Source organism: Trematomus bernacchii, unplaced genomic scaffold, assembly GCF_902827165.1.
Source record: "Trematomus bernacchii unplaced genomic scaffold, fTreBer1.1, whole genome shotgun sequence".
In the NCBI taxonomy this organism is placed as follows: domain Eukaryota; kingdom Metazoa; phylum Chordata; class Actinopteri; order Perciformes; family Nototheniidae; genus Trematomus; species Trematomus bernacchii.
Genome location: NW_022987513.1, coordinates 1,448,715 through 1,470,546, shown reverse-complemented (window position 1 = coordinate 1,470,546; position 21,832 = coordinate 1,448,715). Strand labels below are relative to the sequence as shown.

The window sequence follows — 21,832 nt, the reverse complement described above, 5'->3', positions numbered from 1 at the left end:
CAATTTGGCAGTTCCTCTGCATCCCACTAGATCAGGGGGGTCCAAACTTTTTTCACCGAGGGCCACATACAGAAAAATATACGAAGGGATGGGCCACTCACTATAGATATATTGCCTCATAAGTTCAGTTATAAGTTAGCAAAATCAATCAAATGTAGGTAAATGATGCTTGTGAGTGTTGGCAGCTCATCCCTTAAAACAGAAGCCTCAGATTGATTATAATAAGGAGAAATAGGAAGGGTATATTTCAAACTTGTTATGTAAATAAGTAATTGGGCTTTTTTCTTATCAACTAAGATACATGTATGTTAGAAAATGTTTCCAACTTGAATTGACTGAATTGGTTTGAAAAGTGGTCTTAACACATGAATACTACTGTGTAATATATTTTTACATTTATATTTACGGAGTACAATATAAGACGAGCACAAGTTTCATTTGTGGGCCATATTCCATTATATTTTTTTAATTTGCTGAGGGCCGATTCAAAATGGTCCGTGGGCCGCATTTGGCCCCCGGGCCGTAGTTTGGACACCCCTGCACTAGACGGTCACAGGGCTGCCTTACAAAGCAAAGAGCAAGAATATTGAATGGAATATTGTATTTTTAGTTGCGTTCAATTTATTCAGGTCTCCATTGAGTTACACTTTGACTTTCAGTGTAACTGCAGGTGTGTGAAAACCTTTGTCTTGAGATCATGGTACCTTGTGTGGTTCTATTCACCAGACTTTGTGAATTATTGTCTCAGATGTGAGACTTGAGACATTGGTTTTATATCAAATTAATTGAATCCAACAATATTTCTTGTCTCCATGTGTTACTTAAATTCTAATATTTACTAGAATGAAATGAACCAAAATGATGATGAGATTTCCTGATGTGACTTTAATTTAGGATAAGAATTTATATCGGTAGGAACTCAGCCACCTTGCAGAGGGGTGCTCCGAGAATAACCTACTGCTCTGTCAGGAAAACAAGTCGTAAAAGTTTAATTTTTAGAAGAAAGGGAAGGCTCCTCGGTCAAATGTCCTTGTTAGTTCTATCTTATTTACCTGATCCCTTTTAGTTAGTAAAGAGTTAATCTAGAGATTTGAGTCTTTTTTAGTCAAAGAAAACTGTCTTTACTCTTAAGACGTTTTAGTCTTTTAAATAAACAAGACCAATTATCATCTTGATTCTCTGCAGACTTGTAGTTGTCTTAAAAAAAATGTACTCAGAGTCCACCTGATAGCTCCTTGTGCTTCCGATGTAGTGCTGACTGACACACACACACACACACACACACACACACACACACACACACACACACACACACACACTGAGGGGAGCAGTTTGAGGTTCAGTATCTTGCCCAAGGACACTTCTACTCCAACATGAATTTAGAACACATTACATTAGTAGAGTGTATGTCCACGGGTTTGCTGCTTCTGCTGTCACATATAGTGAGTTAAGTCAAACAATCCATGGCATGTAATACATTTATAAAGATGTTTGACAGTCATGCTCAGCCAATCATGTGACAGGGTTTGATGAGAGTCCATGGCTCATCTAAACTATCATACTCTGTGCAAACCATATCCTGTTATATCTTGGGAGGATGACTTCACGTTAATGTTAAATTAACTCAATCAACTTGTGTTTATGTTACACTATTTCACAATGCTTTGCATTATTACCTCACATACATGGGAGTTCATACCAGTAGAGTCAAGTCTAATAAGAGAGTGAAGGTAGTCCATAACAATATAATATATTCACCATAGAAAGAAGATAGTAAACATTAAGACAACATGTGTAGTGTGTGGAAGGACACAGGAGAGAAACCTGATAAATGTGAAGTGACTGGAACACACTGGGCCTGCTGCCTAATTACACCATGTCATTGATTAGCCACACACGCTCTGATGAACTCATCCTGCACATTTATTTCAAACAGAACCTCCATCAAATAAATTCAAACTCATATCTTGCAATATCAATCAGAAAAGTCTCTCAAGGCTTGGATTGAAATGGTGCACATTACAAATACAGTATATGTCTGCGGTTTTACAACATGATTATTTGGCTGAGTAATGGCGGTAACAATCATATTTAAGTGGTAGCATGCATTTACAATAACGCTACTGGCTGTGGTGGCGAAATCCAAATAGAATATTTCCATCCAACGCTTTGTATATTTATATATTTTTTAGGGCTGTCAGTCGATTAAAATATTTAATCGCGATTAATCGCATGATGTCCATAGTTAATCGCGATTAATCGCAAATGAATTGCACATTTTTTATCTGTTCTAAATGTACCTTAGAGGAATATTTTTCAAGTTTGTAATACTCTTATCAACATATGAGTGGACAAATATGCTTTATGCAAATGTTTGTTTATCATTGGAACCATGACAAATATTCTCCTGAATATTTTCAATACAACAACCTGGAACCTCTCTCTCTCTCTTACACTCTCTCCCAACCCTGTGTACTTATTTGCACTGAGCCAGTTGCTCAAACAGACAAGCCTGTTTACAGTTGTCGGCGAAATGCCGCTCCTCTGTCTTCATCTTCAGTCAAAGCATGAGACTGAAATTCCCACTGTGGGTCAAAATAATGCGCTGTGATGTGCAGTCGACACGTTGGATGCGATCCGAATGATCTAACGCAGCCCCTCGTCCTCCACAATGTTAAGCTGTAGCCACCCATTTAGCTATCGCTGTTGTTGTCCAGGCGTCTCCCCGGCAAACTTTCAAGCGTGGCCTGCCGCAAGCGAGTGTGTGCTTGGCTTGCTGTTTAAAACACCTTTTTTTGTATCCATATCTCTCGCTAGAATCTCCCACCATCCAACTAACAACAACAACAACAACAACAACGTCAAGCCTTTGGGCTCTGAAACTACGGGGCAGGCCGAGGACAAATACACATGCGTTAATCGCGCGTTAAAATAATTAGTGGCGTTATTTTTTTTGCGTTAACACGTTATTAACGCGTTAACTTGACAGCCCTAATATTTTTATATATATTCACCGTTATATTTTTAGTGACATCACCATGTAACACTCCCGCTTCAGTTGGCTTGCGCTCCAACACATTGTACATCATAGCCTAAGGGGCGGGACATCTTTAAGCGGTTGGCCAATCACAACAGAGCCGGCCAGCTAACCAATCAGAGCAGACTGGGTTCTGGTTTCAGACAGAGGGTGAAAAGATTTTAAAATGTTGCTAAAAATTATATCTGTGGCACAAGTTGATGATACTTAGATGTTTTGTTTAGCAGAATGATCTACAAATATTAACACCACTTTTATGCAATATCCATAAGTAAAAAGCTAACTTTAGGGTATACAAAGACCACATCACCGTCACATGGCTGCGCATCACTAAGCTAACTAACTGCGGCTAATGTTTGGCATAATGACATTTAGTAGTCTCATTCAGTCACTTGTTAGCAACCTCCGTTTAAAACACATAGACGCTCGGACATTCAGCAGTGGGGTATTTACTGACGGATTTTATGCCGTAGAACAAAACTTGAAAATCTCTTGGACTTGTGTTACCCACAAACTTTATTACAGGGATCTAACCAACAATAGCTCAACAAATCTGAGAAGCTGTCAGTGGGTATATCTATTTACATAACAGAAATGTCAAGTTTGGATCTGGCTTTGTAAAGAAATAGCTTCAATATTTTTTTATAAAATAAATACCTGATTTTATTTTTGTCTCTTCCGACAGGAGGCCAAGGCCAGCTTTGTGAATTGGCTGCAGACACGTGCAGACCAGAAGGGTCTCCTTAAATCATCCAATGCCTCCCTAAAGATGGTGTCCTGCTCTGAGCTCCAGGATGCTCCTTCGCTGCCTGATGGCTCTCTGGCCCTGGTCACCAACTCTTCAGAGGCCCAGAGCTGGCCTCAGTTCAGTATGGAGACCTACAGTAAGAACCTGAAGAGCAGCGTGCTGGGACACACCCTGCTGTACACCGAGGTCGCCACGTCCACCATGGACCTGCTACAAGGGTAACACATGTTCCTCTGAGCCTGTTTAATGTTTGAAACTTACTCTGAGGCTGGCAGCAGCATTTTCTCACACGCAAAATTGAAGCTTACTGACCTAAAGACATACAACATTTGCACAGGCTACCCAGCTGTAATTTTATACTTCGCCTTAAAGCACAAGACCCTGCAGCTATTTCTGCCTACTTGCAATCGGTATTACCTATAATCAGAGACCCCAAAGTTCAGATGATATTTCATGGTATAATGTGCTCACAGATGCTTAATGGACTTTGAGCACATTAAAGCAAAAAGTGCATATCACCCACTGTTGTGTGGTCAGGACGCCAAAGGTTTTCAAAGGGTCACAGTTACAGGTTTATTGTGACCCAGATGAAGATGTGTGTAAATGTAAGCTGTATTTACATCATATCATTGGTTGTCACACTCTAGGACTGGCTATCATAATAATCAATGCCTTGACCTTAGCATTAGCCTCCTCTTTCACAAAAGACCCCATACTGTAACCATTTTGTCTGGAAGATTGAAGTTTACTATTTATGCCAGGAACATTTGTTTTATAACCCTAACCCTAACACAATTACTTAAAAAACATAAAAAAACGTATGTCTTCAGTTTTTAAGAGTTTGTAAATTGCACTTCCATAATGACCTTTATTTTAATACTATCTCCACGTCTACGCATTATCTGCTTTGTGTTGATGTCTTTTGTTTCTTTTTAAAACCCAGACATCTTCTTTGATAGGAAAATGACCTTGAAGAGATCTAACTTAGCATCTAACTCAACATAATGTGATTTGATTAATTAATGTGTGACTGCCGACAGGGGTGGCTTGGGTCTCCCAACAATGCGTCAATGTAAAACAGTTCCTCTTAACAGAAGCTACACAGCAAGGTTAGGTATACAAAAAAGCAATATAAAAGAATAAGACTAAAGCTTAGAGATATAACATCTTGTTTTACACATGACACTCTGGGCCAGCGGCTGGCATGTGAATTTTAGACTAGTGCATTATTATTTCTCTCTTAGTCAGCTGAGTTACTGTTGTCAAAAGCTTCTCATGTTTAAAACCATCCACTACTTTTTGAATAGAAATAGTTTGTTTCATAATTTCAGTAAATTACCGTGAAGACATAAAATCAAGTTACAAATTAGATCCTGGTTAACACTGATGCAGGTGAGTGGCGGACGCTGGTTCTGCTTTACCTTAGTGGGTTGCTTGTGACATAGTAGATCATAATATTATTATTATTGAAAGATTGTAACAAGCGTTACTTCCTTTAGCATTATCCATGTATGGGGTGCCACAGGGCTCCATTCTAGGACCATGTTTTCTCTATTTGTATTCCTTTTCAGCCTCATTTTCAAATAGCATGATGTTTTATTTCATTTTATAACAAATCTTTGACATTAAGGCGACAAAACAAACTTCCTTCTTGGTGTAGGTAGACTCACATCCTACAGGTGGATGCTGGGGTCGAGATGGTGCTATTGAATTGCTAGCAGCCATAGTCAGCGTGCGTGCGTGTGCGTGTGCGTGCGAGTGCGTGCGTGTGCGTGCGAGTGCGTGCGTGTGCGTGCGTGTCCGTGCGTGTGAGTGCTGGGAGGTTAGGCAGGCTGGAACTAATTTAATGCCTAAGTGACCTCACTGCAGCAAAGGCAACTTGGACCTAATAGACTTCTTTGTCTGCACCCACATGTGAGTAAAAGTGGCTGTTGAGCGGGTCGGTCTGGCAGCAGGTGGGAGCAATTAAAACTGTCATAAAGTTTGAAAAATGGATTGTGGAGCAGCACTGAGCTGATTGGAACAGACAGTGTTGTCATTAAGGTTATACAAAAACTAATGCTGGGTGAATGAGCAGGCCATACAACCCCAAACCTGTTGCCACAGTTTGATTTCACTGCTAATGTTTGAGTTTCCAGATGTCCCTCTGGAGCGGCCTTGATTAATGTTATTATTAAGGAATGTCTGTTTTATTTCTTCAAGCATTTCTAAGTAAGTATTCAGTTTGATACTGAATATGTTGGAGACAATCCATCTTTCTGGTAGAATTGACACTTTCTAACAGTATTATAGGAATGCTAGTGGGAATGAACATTTACTTTTTGTTTGGTGACGACTGATTCTTTGGTTTTACAGCATTTGGCAGTCTGACATTCACCTGAATATATTCAAGCACGCTGAATAAGAATCACTTGCACACACGCTTCATTGCCTGATCTAGTATTATGGAAGTGTGACTAATATTAGAAGTCAGAATGTCTGGGCCTCCCCTGCTACAATTTTGACAATTATTTTCTTCTTGGTCTCTTGCAAGTCCCCAAACTTTTTTGATTTATCATTTCAATTTGCTGGTGTATACCTTAAAGTGTAATTTTGTCTCACCTGATTTTGATTACATTTAAGTCAGTCTTAAATGTTAAGTTGTATTTTAGTAGAGCTACTTTCTACAGAAGAGTGTCAAAAGGTGCACAATTAAACAGAAAATATGCAACAGACACAAAACAAAAGCTTGGACTAGAGTAAAAACACCATGAAATGTAAACGAATAATAATGAAAGTCTGAAGGGGTCTGAGCTGCTTTTTTAAAAGTGTCCAAGGTGTCAAAAGATCTTCAATCAAAAAGGAAAGGGTTCCAAAGTTTAGGAGCCAAAGCTTTCCTTTGACATTTATGCCTGAGGCCAGGAACAACAAACAAACCCTGATCAGACGACCTGCTGCTGACACAGGGCTGCAGTGAGCTCACATTTAGGCAGGTGTCTGACCATTCAGAGCTGTGTATGTTATCACAAAAACAATCAAATGAATTCTGAATTGGATAGAGAGACATTGAAATGAAATGAAGATTGGTGAGACCCTTTTTATGACCGGCCCAAAAACAGAAAGATGAGCAGAATTTTTTAACCACTTGAGTATTTTCTGTGGTAATAGTGGTGTTCCTATATACCACTAATGGTGATAACAATGTTGTTAAAACAATTTTAAATTGAACATGGCTGTTCAGAAAGGGCCAGATGTGCAGCCTTTTGATAAAATTGAATTGACTTCAAAATTGAAAAAACGTGTGTATCTAAGCAGCAGCATCACAGGACTCGACATGGGATTTCTCTCATTCATGTTGTAACAGATTTTCACTGTTGGAATGGAAAATTCGGGTTATGTCTAAAAAGGTGGCCTTGTTGCCCGTCATCACGAGTATTAAGAGGATGAATGAATCTGCAGTTTGCAATTTTAAATATAAAAATCATTACAGAGGATGCAAGTAATACTAAATACACAAAACAACTCATCACATACACCATCTTCCGCTAGAAATGTATGTTGGAATCAAATAGATAACTTAAAAGAAAATTGTGAACAATGCAAAATACGGTTCAATGAAGGTGTCAGTGGTTACACAGGTGAGGCACTTGGCTTAAAATGAATAGCATCTCATTTAAAAAAGGATTAAATTGTTAATCAAATAAGCAAATAGTCAAACAGATGATGAATTCAGAGGAGTCCGTTATTAGAGTCCTTTGAAATGACAATGACTGTGGCTTTTCTTCTATCTGGGGTATAAATAAAGGATTGCGAGGGCTAATAGGCAGAGAGGGAATTGGTTTGAAGCGAAGTGCCTGCAGGTCGGTGCTGGCTGAGATGGAGGAGCTGATGAAACTCAGGTTCAGTCACTTGAGTGCTGAGGCTTGAAGCTGAGGCTCAATGGCTGGCAGGCGGAGTGTTTGTCCAGGGTATTAAGGCTTTGTTTGGCAGGGAGCGGCTAATAATAGCCAGTCCTGAGACACAGGACAGTGTTCTCACAAGGTCACACCCAGCTGAAATCTCAATGCTTTTAGTGATCAGCTTCACACTCAGCAGCCCTTCAGACGCACATGTCCCTGTTACCAGAAAACAGCTAGTGCAGGGTATCCATTATAGTGAGGGTGTTTCAGTGTAGTGTCAAATGTTTCATATGTTTTTTAGAGAATAGTTTGCCTTTCTGGGCAGTGCTCTTGTTTGTTATCAGTGTAGTTACATGAGAAGATTGATATAACCTCTCCATTTAAAACAAGGCTACAGCTAACAGCTAGCTTAGCATAACAACGGAGAAACGCTAGCTTAGCTCTGTCCAACAGCCCAAAATATCCCCTACAAACACCATTCAAGCTGACCTATTATCACTTCTTTTGTTTTTTTATCTTTTAAGAAACTGAAGCGTAAAAAGGGACACAGTCTGTTGACATTTCAAACAAAATCTTTAAGCCCACTAAATTTGTGTCTAATTCATGTTTCTTTCTGTTTCCTGTTATACTAATATTGGTAACATAACATGTATGCAGTACTGAGAAGGCCTTTTGTTACACATAAAAGGTTTGAACTTATTTTCCTAATTTTTCTCAAATGACATATACACATCAGTCAGCCAAGGTATCAAACCACATTACTAGTACTAAATGAAATGCTTTAGTTGCAACACATATCAAAAACGGTTGAATAATGAAAGTCATGATCAAATGATTGCTTAGATTCTTGATTTGTTAAAAAGTGTAAACTCTTTCAATTAGGTAAAGTGATCTGCTTTTATTTTGGCAACATTCAAAACGTTAGATTTTTGGCTTCTTCAATTCAATAAAAAAAAGATATATATTTCTCTAAGTAAGGCAAGCAAAACGAAAATAATGATAATCAAACTTGGCATCGGAATTATAGTTAATGTCAGCCCTTCTTGTTAGTATAACCATTTTTCATGGTGACCAGTCTTTAAGTACATAAAACACACATACAGTACAAATTGTTGTTTATTCCAAATGTAAGAAATAACAACAGGGCAGTTTTTATTGCTTTTCTTATTAATAGAGAATATGATACATTTATGTTTTACTAAAATGCATATGTAGTAGAGATTAAAATAGTGTTTTCAGTCACACCGCTCTTGCTGCTATATTTACATATTTTATACATTCCCAGAAAAATTACATTACCACAACTTCTTAGAGTCCAATAATTGTGTCTTAAAGAAGCTTATAGTATGTTTTCCAACCACCAGTCCGAATAAATATATTCACTTAACAATGATGATAAATACCCACTGGATCAAGAGAATATTCACCATTTTGACCTAAACAATTAATCGATCATCATAAATGTTAGTGAGTGATTTTCTGCTAATCCAAGAATTGATTTATGAGTTATTACTTTCATCCCTATTTGTGAGAGTGTGTGTGATTGTGGGCAAGCTGTTGGTGTTTGGTTAAGTGTGGAAGTGTTTATTTGTGAAAAGCCAGGATAAGAGACTTTAGGGGTTTTCTAACACCACTTGGCTGCTCAGAGAGCATAATGATTCTTTTCCTGCTCTGCTGAACTTGATCCCTGCGCCTGGAGCAACACACTTCCTACTTGTTGACTTTTTCTTGTAAGAGCTTCAGGCTCAGACATGAAAACCCAAGGGCCCACTTTTACTTTTGTATTCTTTTCCCCCCTTTTATTTTTCCCTGATGGATAAAGGAAGAGAAGCCCGATGGATGTAAATGTGATTCTGATTATTTTTCCTTCTTCTCGAACAGATTCTGTTTTCCATGCTGTCTGCACATTCGGAAGATGTTTTTGGCATTTTACCCGTTTTTTTTTCAAACACTGTCATAATGTCACATTTGCTGTGTCTTAGAGTCACGTAAACAGCATACAGTCACTGCAGTGTAACACCTCCGTACGGAATAGAAAAACACCCTTCTTCTACTGAAAGCTGTTCCAGTTGTAGGGCAAAAGTCCTGGCAGGCTCTGTTTGTTTTGACAGGCAATCCAATATCCAAACTGACACTGTATGGAATTAGTGTCCTGTTTCCTGTGAAAAATACAAACCACAGAACATACATGGGGGTTTGGTGCAGGGAAAATGGATTCCTCATAACTATGGCAATAGGTTTGACCATAAAAATCAAATTGGCCCAATTGACCTTGCATGCTCCACCTGCAATTATAAAAGATTGTAAGCAGATGCCTAAACGTCCCCATTTCTTATTCTGGGGAACATATGGTGCAGTGTTTGACTTGAAGTTTTATGTCCTGTGGAAGGTATGTTATACTCTGGAGCTGTGATGGGGAAAGGTCATGAAGTCTCGTACAGGGTCCAGAGCTGCAGGTTTTCATTTCAGCTCCACAAGACCACAGCAACCTGCCAGAAAGCACTTCAATGTGTTTCAATCCAGAGACTGCATTAGTATGATGGAAACTACCATCTACTCTACAAATACAAACCCTCTTAAAAAACGTATTTCAATTTCTACTTGTTGTACAGAGAATCTAAACCTAGATGAAATCACTTATTTTTGTGAATTTACACTGACTTAAATTGTTTTTATAACTACATTGTGTTGTCTTTGTAAATATTAAAATAATAAACGCTAAAAGAATGTGAGCACTTATCTCACCTGACCTCTACAGTTACAGAGTGATGCTGTTAAAAGAGGGATATACAGGTGTTATGATGCCTGAAAAAGTCGAATAAATCAATGAAATATTTATGGAGGCCGACACAGAAGTCAACATCGCAATGGAACAAACAGCAAAAAACTAAATCTCTACCTATTAACACCACTTTTATGATTTGTGAAGCCCCCCGTAGCTCCTGTTACTGTATGTGTTACTGTTGGTCAGTAGGTGCATGTGCTGTTATAAACACCTATAATACCGTCTTCTGTGGGGTTTAAAACATAATCATTCATAGTCATGTTCTCATATATCTCCCTTTCCTATCCTGAGCTTCACCAGATCCCACGTTAACGTCGAGCTCTTCTTCTGTAGTTTTCTCAAAATATGATGAAATGTACCTCTAGATTTGGTACTTCCTTTGTTAGCAGAGGTTAAGCCTGCCTCATTAGCGACATCAGCAGTCAGTATACACACACAGTATGTAGATACCGTCAGCACAGAGAATAGCATGTTTCTGCCCATCACCACTATGGCATCTACAGGGTGTCCGCGGGGTCTTAAAAAGTAATAAAAGTTGATAAATCAATTTAGCGAAAATTAAGGCTATTAAAAAGTATTAAAGGGCATTTTCCAAGGTATTACATTTTGTAGCTTGTTTTCAATAAGTATATACATTGTCCAAAGAGGTTGTATTCTACAGTCTGCCTGAATGTAATCATTGCGTAGGTGTGTAGTGTGATTCTGTGTAGTTTATTTATGGCATCCCGTTGGGTTTGACGTCATCTGAACAGGACAAGCTCACTGCTTGATAGCGCGCAAAGGTCCGTTTACGCCGGCAAAGGTCCGTTTACGCCGGTTGTTAAACAACATCGTTATGGGGAAATGCAAGTTTGTGTCCAAATTGTTGGAAGATAAGGAGGAAGGACAATCAATACTGTATATAGTAAATGTGAGGTCAAGTGTGTCGCCAATTTAACCGGTTAAAACTCGAAGTGGTGATGAGGTCTTAAAATGTATGGAAAGGGTCTTAAAAAAGGTCTTAAAAGGTATTACATTTGACTTCAGGATTCCTGCATATACCCTGATCTATAAAAGGCTGGGATGTAAGCTGCAGGAATATGACATAAGGAAGATTTGCTTTGGCCAAAAACATTTTAAATTGTATATTCAGTCTAATGGATGATTGTGTTTTGCTGCCCAGAACCTCTGCCTGACCAGGCCGGCCGAGCCCAGACAGGCCGTCAGCAGAGCAAGGTCATCTGTCGGTGCCTCAGCTGCCCTGTGGTAATGGAGCAGCCCTCTCTCATTGATCACTTCCAATAGTGCTATTTGGAAATGATAATTTCTGCTGTCCCTCAGTAAACAGGATTAGCTCAATTAATCACATTTACAGATTAGTTTGTCCTCTCTTATTGATCATCCCTTTGATGCCGCTGAATGATCAATGCAAACACGCTTATGCACGGCAAATCCTGTTTCAAAAATGAGCATCGATGGCAGAAATAATCTTTTAATCTGAGATATTTTAATCTGCGAAGTGAGAGGTTTTTTGGGGGGGAATGGTTCCGGAGATAAATGGCTTTCAGAAAAATTATATCTTAACCCACCACATAAAATCCAACCATTTAATTAGTTAGATTTGCTGAAAACGTTGCAGTAGAATCTGTTTAATTTAACCTTTACTGGACTGGAATCTTTACATCTGTCTGTAAATATCACTCTCGAAGAAACCGGTGCTGCTGGGAAATATCTTTACTAGGTTTGTTGGAGAAGACACACCTAACAGATGATTTGCAGAGCCCCCTATTTTCTCTTTGTGTCGGTGTCATTAGTCTTGTTTGTGTGTGTGAGAAAGACGCTGACATGCCTGTAGCTTGTGATCTCAGGTCCTCCTCCACCTCTCTCAGATGACTCTGCTGGTGGGCGTTTATCCTCCTGACCTGCTGTACCCTGGACTGTGACCCCTGTGGCTTAGCTGCCCTCTAAAACAAAGAGTCCTGAGCGGGGATTTAGATGCCCAAGCTCTTCCTCTTGGGACAATGCCTCCTCTCTCTATCCGTCAAATATGCTACTTTGTACGTCTTTGTTCTGGTCTTGTTGGAATGAGTCGATGACAATGGTCCCAGAGTGATCTGAGGAGATTAAATATATTTTAGTAGTGAGAGTAACACCACAGAGGTCCCGATTTCTCTGTCTGTGTGGCGTTTGATCGTCTTCTCCTATAGGGTGCAAACAGGTCCCTGTTCCATGGTTGCTTATGTATTCCCTTTCTTTCTTTGCTAAAATGGTTTTTTTTTCCAACTGCATTTATACATCTGTTGTTTAACATAAAAAGACCAGCAATGTGTTCGTCTTCCTCGCAGTCTGTCCTGCTCTTTCTTTTGCACTCAGGTTATAGTCCACTTTTTAAATCTTAAAAAACAAACGGTACCACATGCTCCTCAAAAAAGTGGAAAGGGTGCATTTGTTGGGGACTATTTTCAACAGTCGATAAATCCACATTTGTGGCTGTAGTGAACCTAAAACTTAAAAGGTACATTCTTTCTTGCTATCGGTCTTTACATTGGATAAGAAAATATCTTACATTTTCCCTCTGGATTTTGAGTCTCATTTGTGTTTTGGGAGTGATTTTGAGTCTCATTTGTGTTTTGGGAGTGATTTTGAGTCTCATTTGTGTTTTGGGAGTGATTATGAGTCTCATTTGTGTTTTGGGAGTGATTATGAGTCTCATTTGTGTTTTGGGAGTGATTTTGTGGGAGTTCAAACACACATCATTTTTGAAAAGCCACCTACAATGTCCTAACGGCTTAAACGTTCCACCAGTGTCTCGCCTACTGGTGGGGTGTCACCAAATGGGCAATCGTTTCCTTCAAGTCATCATGTATTGAGTGTTTCCATCTTTTGTATACCCCACTTATTTGCTGTTTTAATTGACTATTTTCAACAGTTGCTTGCTCTGTAGTGATCTCTCCATTGTACAATAAGTCTAGCACTACATCATCTGAAAGGTTTATTATGAATGATTCCCCCCACATATGCAATATCGTGGTTTCACTTTTTTCATTATTTAGATTTATTCTCTTATATATATTTTTATAAAACATTATAATACATTATATATATTATTATAATACATTTAGTTTTTTTTAAAGCTTGTGGTCTTCTCTGTTACATTCAGTGGATTTGCATTCAATATAAGATTCAGTTTAGAGGAAAGCAGATATCTCCCAGTGTTGCAGCCTTGAGCTGGCCAACATAGAGATCACTAAAGTACACAGGAACACATTAAGACATAACCACACTCCTCCTTCCATATTATAAACCTGCCTTTAGTGTGTTATCATTACAGTATTAAGACACAAGATGTGTAGGATTATTGCTTTACTTATTAGTGATGGATGGGGCAGCTGTATCTCAGGCGGTATATGGTAGTCCTCCAATCGGAAGGCGCTTTGAGGGCTCGCGAAGACTGGAAAAGCACTTCATAAATGCAGACCATTGTTACAATTTATATTTTGGGTTATACTTTTGGGGTTGTCCCTTTTTTCTCCTCCATATACGTTTAAATTACATATAGGTTTTTCCATTCTATTGGATGGAGTACATTTTCACTTGTAGCCCCAGCTCCGTTCTGTGTCAGCCAGTCGAAGAGGTGTTCAGAGGTGGACTCACTGGTCTTGTTAGGTCCAGCTATTCCTATTTAAAGCTCCTTTCTGAAGCTTGAGGGCTCCGGAGAGCCAGCTGGGCCCCTGGTCTTGGTCTCCACAGGGGTTGATTGATGGCAGAGAGCTGTCAGTCACGGATCAGACTGTTTCTCGGTGGTCCTGCCAAACAGCAGCATCCCCCGTTACACCCTCAGCAGGGACTGAGCCCCATCCTAACAGCCTCACCCTCAGCAGGGTCATGCTCCAGCTGATCTGCCCTACATTAAGATCTCACAGGAAACGACTAGTTTGCCTATAGTGTGTGTTTATCAAATCATATTGAAATATTTGATATTATGATAAAAAGATTTCTACTCCAACATAATTCATTCAAATACATTTCCCCTGTTGTCTTGCATATGTAGTAGGCTTTTTTTCACAACGACTTCCTCCATCTGAGACTAAAGATGTGTTTTTGACAGCAGAGACCCGGGGTTTTGTTTTTAAAATCTTTTTTTCTTTCATTAGTGAGCACATGTTGGCAGTTACTTGGCTGCAGAAGCGCTATACAAAACGTCCACTGTAATCAGCTTCAGTAAAGCTAACAAATTCCTCAAGCTGTGGGCTTTTTTTTTTACTTCCCCCCCCATATGTTTTCCTTTGCTTGCAGCGATGCACGTCTGGCTGACATATTTGCATAGATTAAAGGATTTGCAAACAGTGTTGTTACAAAAGAACACTCCACAGGTGAACTTAAAGGATATGTTCACATTTATCAAGGCTGATTGGAAACAATAGTCAGGTGCTCATGATCATAGAAACAGATTGTGCTTCTAGTCATTCCTTCTGTTCCCATTGGCTGTTAAAAGATCCCTTTCCAGTGTGCTTCAGCAGGCTGAGTTAATACAATACAAAAGAGGCTATCTTTGAAATCAACCAATCAAATGTTTTTTATAGAGCCTATTATAAAAAAAATACACATTTGTCTCAGGAGGCTTTGCACCATACTGTAATACACACCGTCTGGAGACCCTTGCTCACACCAAAGAAACCCCACAATCAAGGGGGAATAACTAGAAGAAATCTCTGGGAGAGTAACGGAGGAGGGATCCTTCTCCTGGGATGGACAGTGTTACCATAGCTGTCGTATCTCAAAACAAATACATCATATTTACAACCAATCCAAATGACAAATATCCTTATGTGAATGTATATGAAAATGAAGGATCCAGGAGGTTGTCAACAATCTTCCAGGTGATGCCAAAACAATTATAACATGGTAGTCAGGCCGGACCACGGCAACAGGCACAGCCATCACTCATGATCTAGAAGTAACCTTTAATACGGCCCAAGGGGATACACAAAAACCCCTGGGATAATGACCCAGATTCTGAGTTAGTAACATGCATTTATGGGACATTAGTACAAAAATGTGTCTTTTTGTTACTTAGAGTGTTTCCCTATTGAGCTGCAAAAAGGATAGTAACATCTTTGTAATAAAAAGGCTGCAACTTTGGTAGATATTTACTTTATTTGTGTTCAGATGGCTGAAGCCTATTTTTGACTCCCATCTCTTTCAATGCTACTGTATGTCTTCAACAAGAAATGTACATAAGGCACCGGACTGTTGTTATAAGACCTGTCCTGTTATGCTTTTCATAATCAGCAGTACTTATCATCTGGACAAAGGCTTACGAAGGCTCATGGCTAATTTAGTCCGCAGTAACTAGCCTGTCACACCAGAATTCCCCGAGCTCAGAGTCTAGATTGAGCTATCCATCTATCCCTTTGATAAACACTTCTTAGAGAAGTCCGTTACAAAGCTCTATCTGGGTTGGGGCTCCCTGTGTGCTTAAGCTGATTTACCAGTGAACAACTTTGCATGACAATAGCAGAAAGGCCCTGCTCGCTTGCTTTAGCGGCTCCACCATCTTTGTTCAGTGGCCAACAGAGGGCGGCTGCACTGGGTCACTGGATCAGCTTTAATTGCATTTGGAGATGAGAGAATGTGCAAACATGTTCTCTTTGGTTTCTGGTATTAACTGCCCCCAACTCTCCAATGAGCGTTAATGAAATGCTGATTGATAAGATTGCAAGGTGGTCATGGCAATAAAACGTCACTTTAAACTGTAACTCACATGATAGTTATTAAGAAACTGAAAAGTTCAGTCAGCTTTGTGGTTTCCAAATGTTGGTGGTGGAAAAATATGAACTCTTTCTTTCTGTGGTTTGAAAAAAGTGCTAAACCTTTTATGGCTGCAACTTATTCTTATTTTATTATCTATTCATCTGCAGATTTCTTGATGCTTAGACTGGTCTTTAAAATGCTTCCATGCACTTTGTAAATATTCTCAAACAACCTTTTTTGCATCTTTCAAAAATCATCAAAAAAAGCTACTAATAATCTATCCATCAACTAATGGAGTAATAGAATAACCATTCCAGCAACATGTTAATACCATTTTGAGAAACCGGACATTTTATATAGCTATGTGTGTGAGTGTGTCAGAAGGTACACTGCACCGAGCCCATGGGTGGAGGCATAGCTGATAGTGAGGACAGTGTCACACAGGACTAGTGTTTAGTCCTACCGGTAAGTGTATGTCTTCCTGTGTACTGTATCCTGACCACAACGAGAGCGCAGTATTAGCCAAAAGGCATTGCTGTTAAAATAAAAGGTGGTCAACGTAAAAGACTGCAGCATTAGGACATTAACCTTTGGAGGGGTCAGTGGTGTCGTAGTAGTTTAAGTCTTGATAAATCCTTTAAAATATAAAATCCAAATTGAGAAACTTCAAATGAAATGTCTGAAATCATAAACAAATCAACTGGATCTCTCTTTTTTGAAAGCTATACTCTGGGAGGTCCCAATGGTTACCACGTATATCATCAGATCAAATCTTTTTTTTGGTGTAGCAGTGAACCGTGACATACTCATTTCCTGGTGGCGACTAGAAGAAGTAATCCATTGTAAACAATGTCATACTCCCAAACCCCTTGCTTTATAGGTTCACTTTTTTGTCCATTGTGCATATACAGTAATACGTTTTTTTGAACACAGATTTGTGTGAACAATGTATGGATGTTTGCTTTGTTCCATGCAAACAGGGGTAATATAATACCTCTGATTTGATTTGACCAACATATAAACCAACAAAGCCAAACCAGAAACATAACCTCTTTGGTGGAGGTTATTAACTGTCAATATTTGAATGTTGTTAATAGAGCTACAGTAAAAGCAAGGCTAAAGTAGGAGTCCATTTAAGTCATTTTGAAGAAGATTTTAACATTTCTGTGTTGTTCATTCTTGTCTCCCTTCAGTCTGACTCTGCACTTACCAAAGGACGTGGGTTTGATAGCGATAGCTGGTCGACAGATCCAGGGCAGAGGTCAGTGCTGCTGCACGCTGAAAACATGCTCACACAACATTTACCTCAATGTTTTTAAGATGAAGCAGATTCAGTTGCATTCAATTTGGATTCATTCATGTTATTTGTCAGAATTGTGTGTTGGTGTTTGATACCTTAGTGTCTCCGTCCTGTGTTTGCTGCTGCAGGTCGGGGGCGGAACGCCTGGCTCAGCCCCCCGGGGTGCGCCATGTTCACCCTGTCCCTGCAGGTGGAGATGAGCTCCAGGCTGGGGCAGAGGATCCCCTTCCTGCAGCATCTGGTGGCTCTGGCGGTGGTGGAGGCTGTTCGCTCACTTCCTGGATACCAGGTATAACATCCACATTTCACTACCGCAGCTCCATCAACAGTAACATATTATGTGACTGCACATCTCTGTGATTTGAACCAAATACTGTACATCTGAATACATCTCAGACATCAAAGAAGTTGTCTGTTGTAGAAAGCTATTACATTGTATTACAGAGTAGGAAAAGTAAGTGGTAGTACTTTTAAGATCAGTGCATTTGTGTTCCAGGAAAATGTGTTATGTTGGTGATTGATGATGTTGGAATATGTTTTATCCTTCATCAGGATTTAGACCTGAGGGTGAAGTGGCCCAATGACATCTACTACGGTAACCTGATGAAGCTCGGGGGGGTTCTGGTGACTTCCACAGTAATAGGATCAACGTTTCATCTGCTCATAGGTAACAACACTTAATCACAGCTAATGAGTCTGCAGGCTTTAACTGACATTTCTCTTTTTCACTCTTATAATAATCTTTATTTGCAGTTCAAAGTGCTTCACAGTAGACATCGCTTAAAATACTCACAGAAAATTGACATCACATAGAATACAGTTAGCAGGTTAAAATGCATCGGAGTGCAGCAGAGAAAGTGCAGCAGAGAGCAGGAGTTATGAGCTTCACCGAGCAGGCTTCCCTCATGTCTATAGGTATTTTGTTCCATAGCATAATTAACAAAAGCTGCATCACCAATCTTGTTTTGGCTGCTGTCTTATCTACATCAAGGTTCAAGGTTCTTTATTTAGTCATACGAACATAGCTACAGTGTAGTTATGCCGATGAAAATCTTGTGTCACAGGCTTCAACCCTTCCTACTAATGATTCAACAAACTCACCAGCTCTGTATCACATTCAGTGTTCCATCACCTGAAACCTACTTTTTCTATAAAACCAAGAGTTGGAACAAATAGTCACCAATAGTGAAAATATGGTCTTTCGCAACAGGCCTCTTGTGAGTACAGAATTCCATAATAATATGTGTTGACCTGATGTTCCCTGCAGGCTGTGGGTTCAACGTGACCAACAGTAACCCCACAGTGTGCATCAACGACCTGATCCAGCAGCACAACACCCAGCAGGGCTGCAGCCTGCCCCCGCTCTGCTGCGCTCAGATCATCGCCCGCAGCGTCAGCTTCCTGGAGGCCCTCATCTGCAGCTTCCAACAGGGGGGCCCCGACGCCGTCCTGCCCACCTACTACAAGAGATGGCTGCATAGGTGAGTGCTGCAGACTGTGATTTAACGTTTCATTACTGCCGTGTTCAGGGAAAGTTGTGGACTAGCCCCATGTATTCTTTTGTTTCCAGCTCAGCCATGGTTCTGAGCAAGCTGAGCCGATATAAGGATTATGTTAAAATACTGCACACCACAAGTGGTTAGGAAGAATCATGACTGGACATCCTGCATAAACCCCATAACCCCCAACCATTTGTAATGAAATGATATGCATCACACTTTCTCACTTAGATGTTGGTGTTGTCATTTAATCTGGCATAGAAAATTCATTCATCTTAATTGATTCTAATTATTTCATTTCAAACAAAAAACGAAATGATTGCTCTTGTAATATTCTTTATTGTATTAAAACAGTTACAGCATGAATCAAAAAGAACCACATAGATTGTATATTGTATTTCACTTTAAATGCAAACAAATCCTTCATAGACATCTGGCCTGTTGAGAAATCCTTGCAATGCATTCCATGCTATGATCAAATGTGCAAAGTGTGCAGAAAGCTATGAGCCTATGGAGGGAGTCCCAGCCTTATCTCACTCTCAGTCTCAGAGGATAATGAATAGCACTTGAGTTGCAGAGATGTGTGTTTTCCTCATGAAACACCCTGAGCAGAGCACTGACTGTCCCTCTGTGCTCGCCTTCAGCGGGACCCGGGTGCGGCTCTGGAGCGAGGACGGGGTGGAGGCGGAGGTGGTCGGCCTGGACCACAACGGCTTCCTGCAGGTGCACAACAAGGAGCAGGGCGTGGTGTCAGTGGAGCCCGATGGGAACTCCTTCGACATGCTGAAGAACCTGGTGGTCATCAAGCAGCGTTAGGACCAAATCACTACAGGATGTCATGGTTTCTGGCAACAGACTCAACCACTCTGACAGAAAATCTAATGTAACTACAGTATACAGTATAAATGTATCCATGTTTTCTAATTGGTTAAGCACTAAATATGTTCCTCGTTTACAGTGCGGGTATCGGTTAGCTTAAGGATAAGTTGTTGGAAGACAAACGGTGATGTGAGAGGGTTAATGGCAGCTACAGTACATGCATAACAAAAGTAATATCTGCATCAGTGATTGCTCACGAGCACAAACATTGGTTTGATTTGATTCTGTTTTGGGACCACCAGTTCAAACCATTGTCTTTCAATTTGCACCCCTCGTCTGAAAAGCTAACTTGGTTTCACACTTACATAAGAACAGTCATCGTTTCAGCTGTTGCTGCAGCAAAATAAATATTTCCACAGAAATATGTTGTTCTTGTCTTTATACTATAACCTTCACTTACCTGGTCACAGCGCTCTGCAAAATCCAGATTATACAAGATATAAAGACAGAAGGAAGCAATAACTGTCAATATCCTCATGGTTTTCCTGTAATATTATCTTAAATAAAGTTAAATCAAAGTTCTGAAAATTAAAATAGTTCATATAAGATTTTAGCAAAACATTTAATGTAACATTCTGGCAAGTTTCAGTGAATTTAAAAAGCATCAAATGAATGATCAGCATCATCTTTGTAATGGTACCCTTTGTGGCTGAGTTATTCAATGGGATGGCAGTAGAAGAAAAAGTATCCTCTTAGTATCTGCATAACAGAAGTTCATTGATGAGTTTCTATACAAACTCATTGCATTTGTAAATGTTGTGTTGACAAGAGTGTTGGCGTGTATCGGGAGCGGCTAAGGAGGTTGAGCGGTCTCCACCTATCGTTGGATCCCTGACTCCTGCAGACAACATGTCGATGTGTCCTTGGGAAAGATTCCTAACCCAAAACTGCTCCAGATAGGCATGCTGTGTAGTGTGTGTGAATGTTAGTCTGAGCTGCTGGCATCATATGGCAGCTTCTGCAATGAATGACCTGTATATGTCAAACGGCTTTCAGTGGTTGTAAAGACTGGAAAAGCACAGTCCGTTTATCATTTCAACGGTAAATGTTGTGTGGGGTTAAGTTACCAAGCGGGCAATGTTACCACTGGACTGTAGAGGCCTGTGTTACCGACAGCACTAACTGCAGAGGAAAGAGATTCATCCTGAGGATTTGACGTGTGTGTATGTGTGTGTGCTTGCGTGTGTCTGAAGTCCGTCTCACAGCCACTTAAGGACACATCATTTGTCCTCGGCACCATCCTCCCCAGATGAAGTGAAAACGTCAAAGGAAACATTCAAACTGCTGGAGCTGGATGCAGCGGTGCTTCACAGAAACATCCGTCCTCCTCTTACTCCTCCTCCTCTTCCTCCTCTTCTTCCCCCTCTCAGAAACAGCACGCCAATGTGGAAGTCATCACGGCCACAGGATGTTCTGAAGTAAGTGTTTTCATGCCATGAATGAAATACTAGAAGAAAGCCTGTTTACTCCATCTGGATTATTGTCTGTATTGCCATGACACTCAGTGACTGAGTCAGTATAATGTAAGTAGGCACATGTGAGTCCAGAGTGAAAGATGAAACGCATCATTATTACACTTGCTAGTCAGATTATTTGTTGGTGAATTAAAAAGACAGTTTGAAGAATCAAATCATAGAATTAAAGTCATTTTGATTACATGTTTATGAAAGATTTGTCAAAGTACAATAAAAAGCAGTTGTTGTTCTCTGTTTATCAATTGGTGATTTGAAATAATCAATTATTTCATTTGGACACAGATTGAAATCTTCATTCTTCATCAAATTAAGACCAAGTGTGTTGATTGGGAACAATGGGAAGGTCTGAGAGTTAATGGAACATATTGTATTAGAAACTGAGCAGCTCCCAAGTCATAACACAATTCAAATTGATTGACAATTATCACATGAAAACAAAAATGATATGTCTAATGTATACACATGTGTTAACTTGAGGTCAATATTGAGTAGAAGCAC

At 39.8% G+C, this 21,832-nt stretch overlaps 1 protein-coding gene across 1 annotated transcript in view; it reads left to right on the top strand.

Annotated features, from left to right (window-relative positions):
* Nucleotides 1-20,215, top strand: part of hlcs (holocarboxylase synthetase (biotin-(proprionyl-CoA-carboxylase (ATP-hydrolysing)) ligase)) — a 31,663-nt gene extending 11,448 nt beyond the window's left edge. Inside the window, 6 exon segments of the mRNA XM_034113969.1 lie at nt 3,723-4,003; nt 17,375-17,442; nt 17,610-17,770; nt 18,034-18,148; nt 18,749-18,962; nt 19,625-20,215. Coding sequence (XP_033969860.1) covers nt 3,723-4,003; nt 17,375-17,442; nt 17,610-17,770; nt 18,034-18,148; nt 18,749-18,962; nt 19,625-19,796 — 1,011 coding nt within the window. The 3' untranslated portion in view covers nt 19,797-20,215.
* Nucleotides 20,216-21,832: the final 1,617 nt, after the last annotated feature.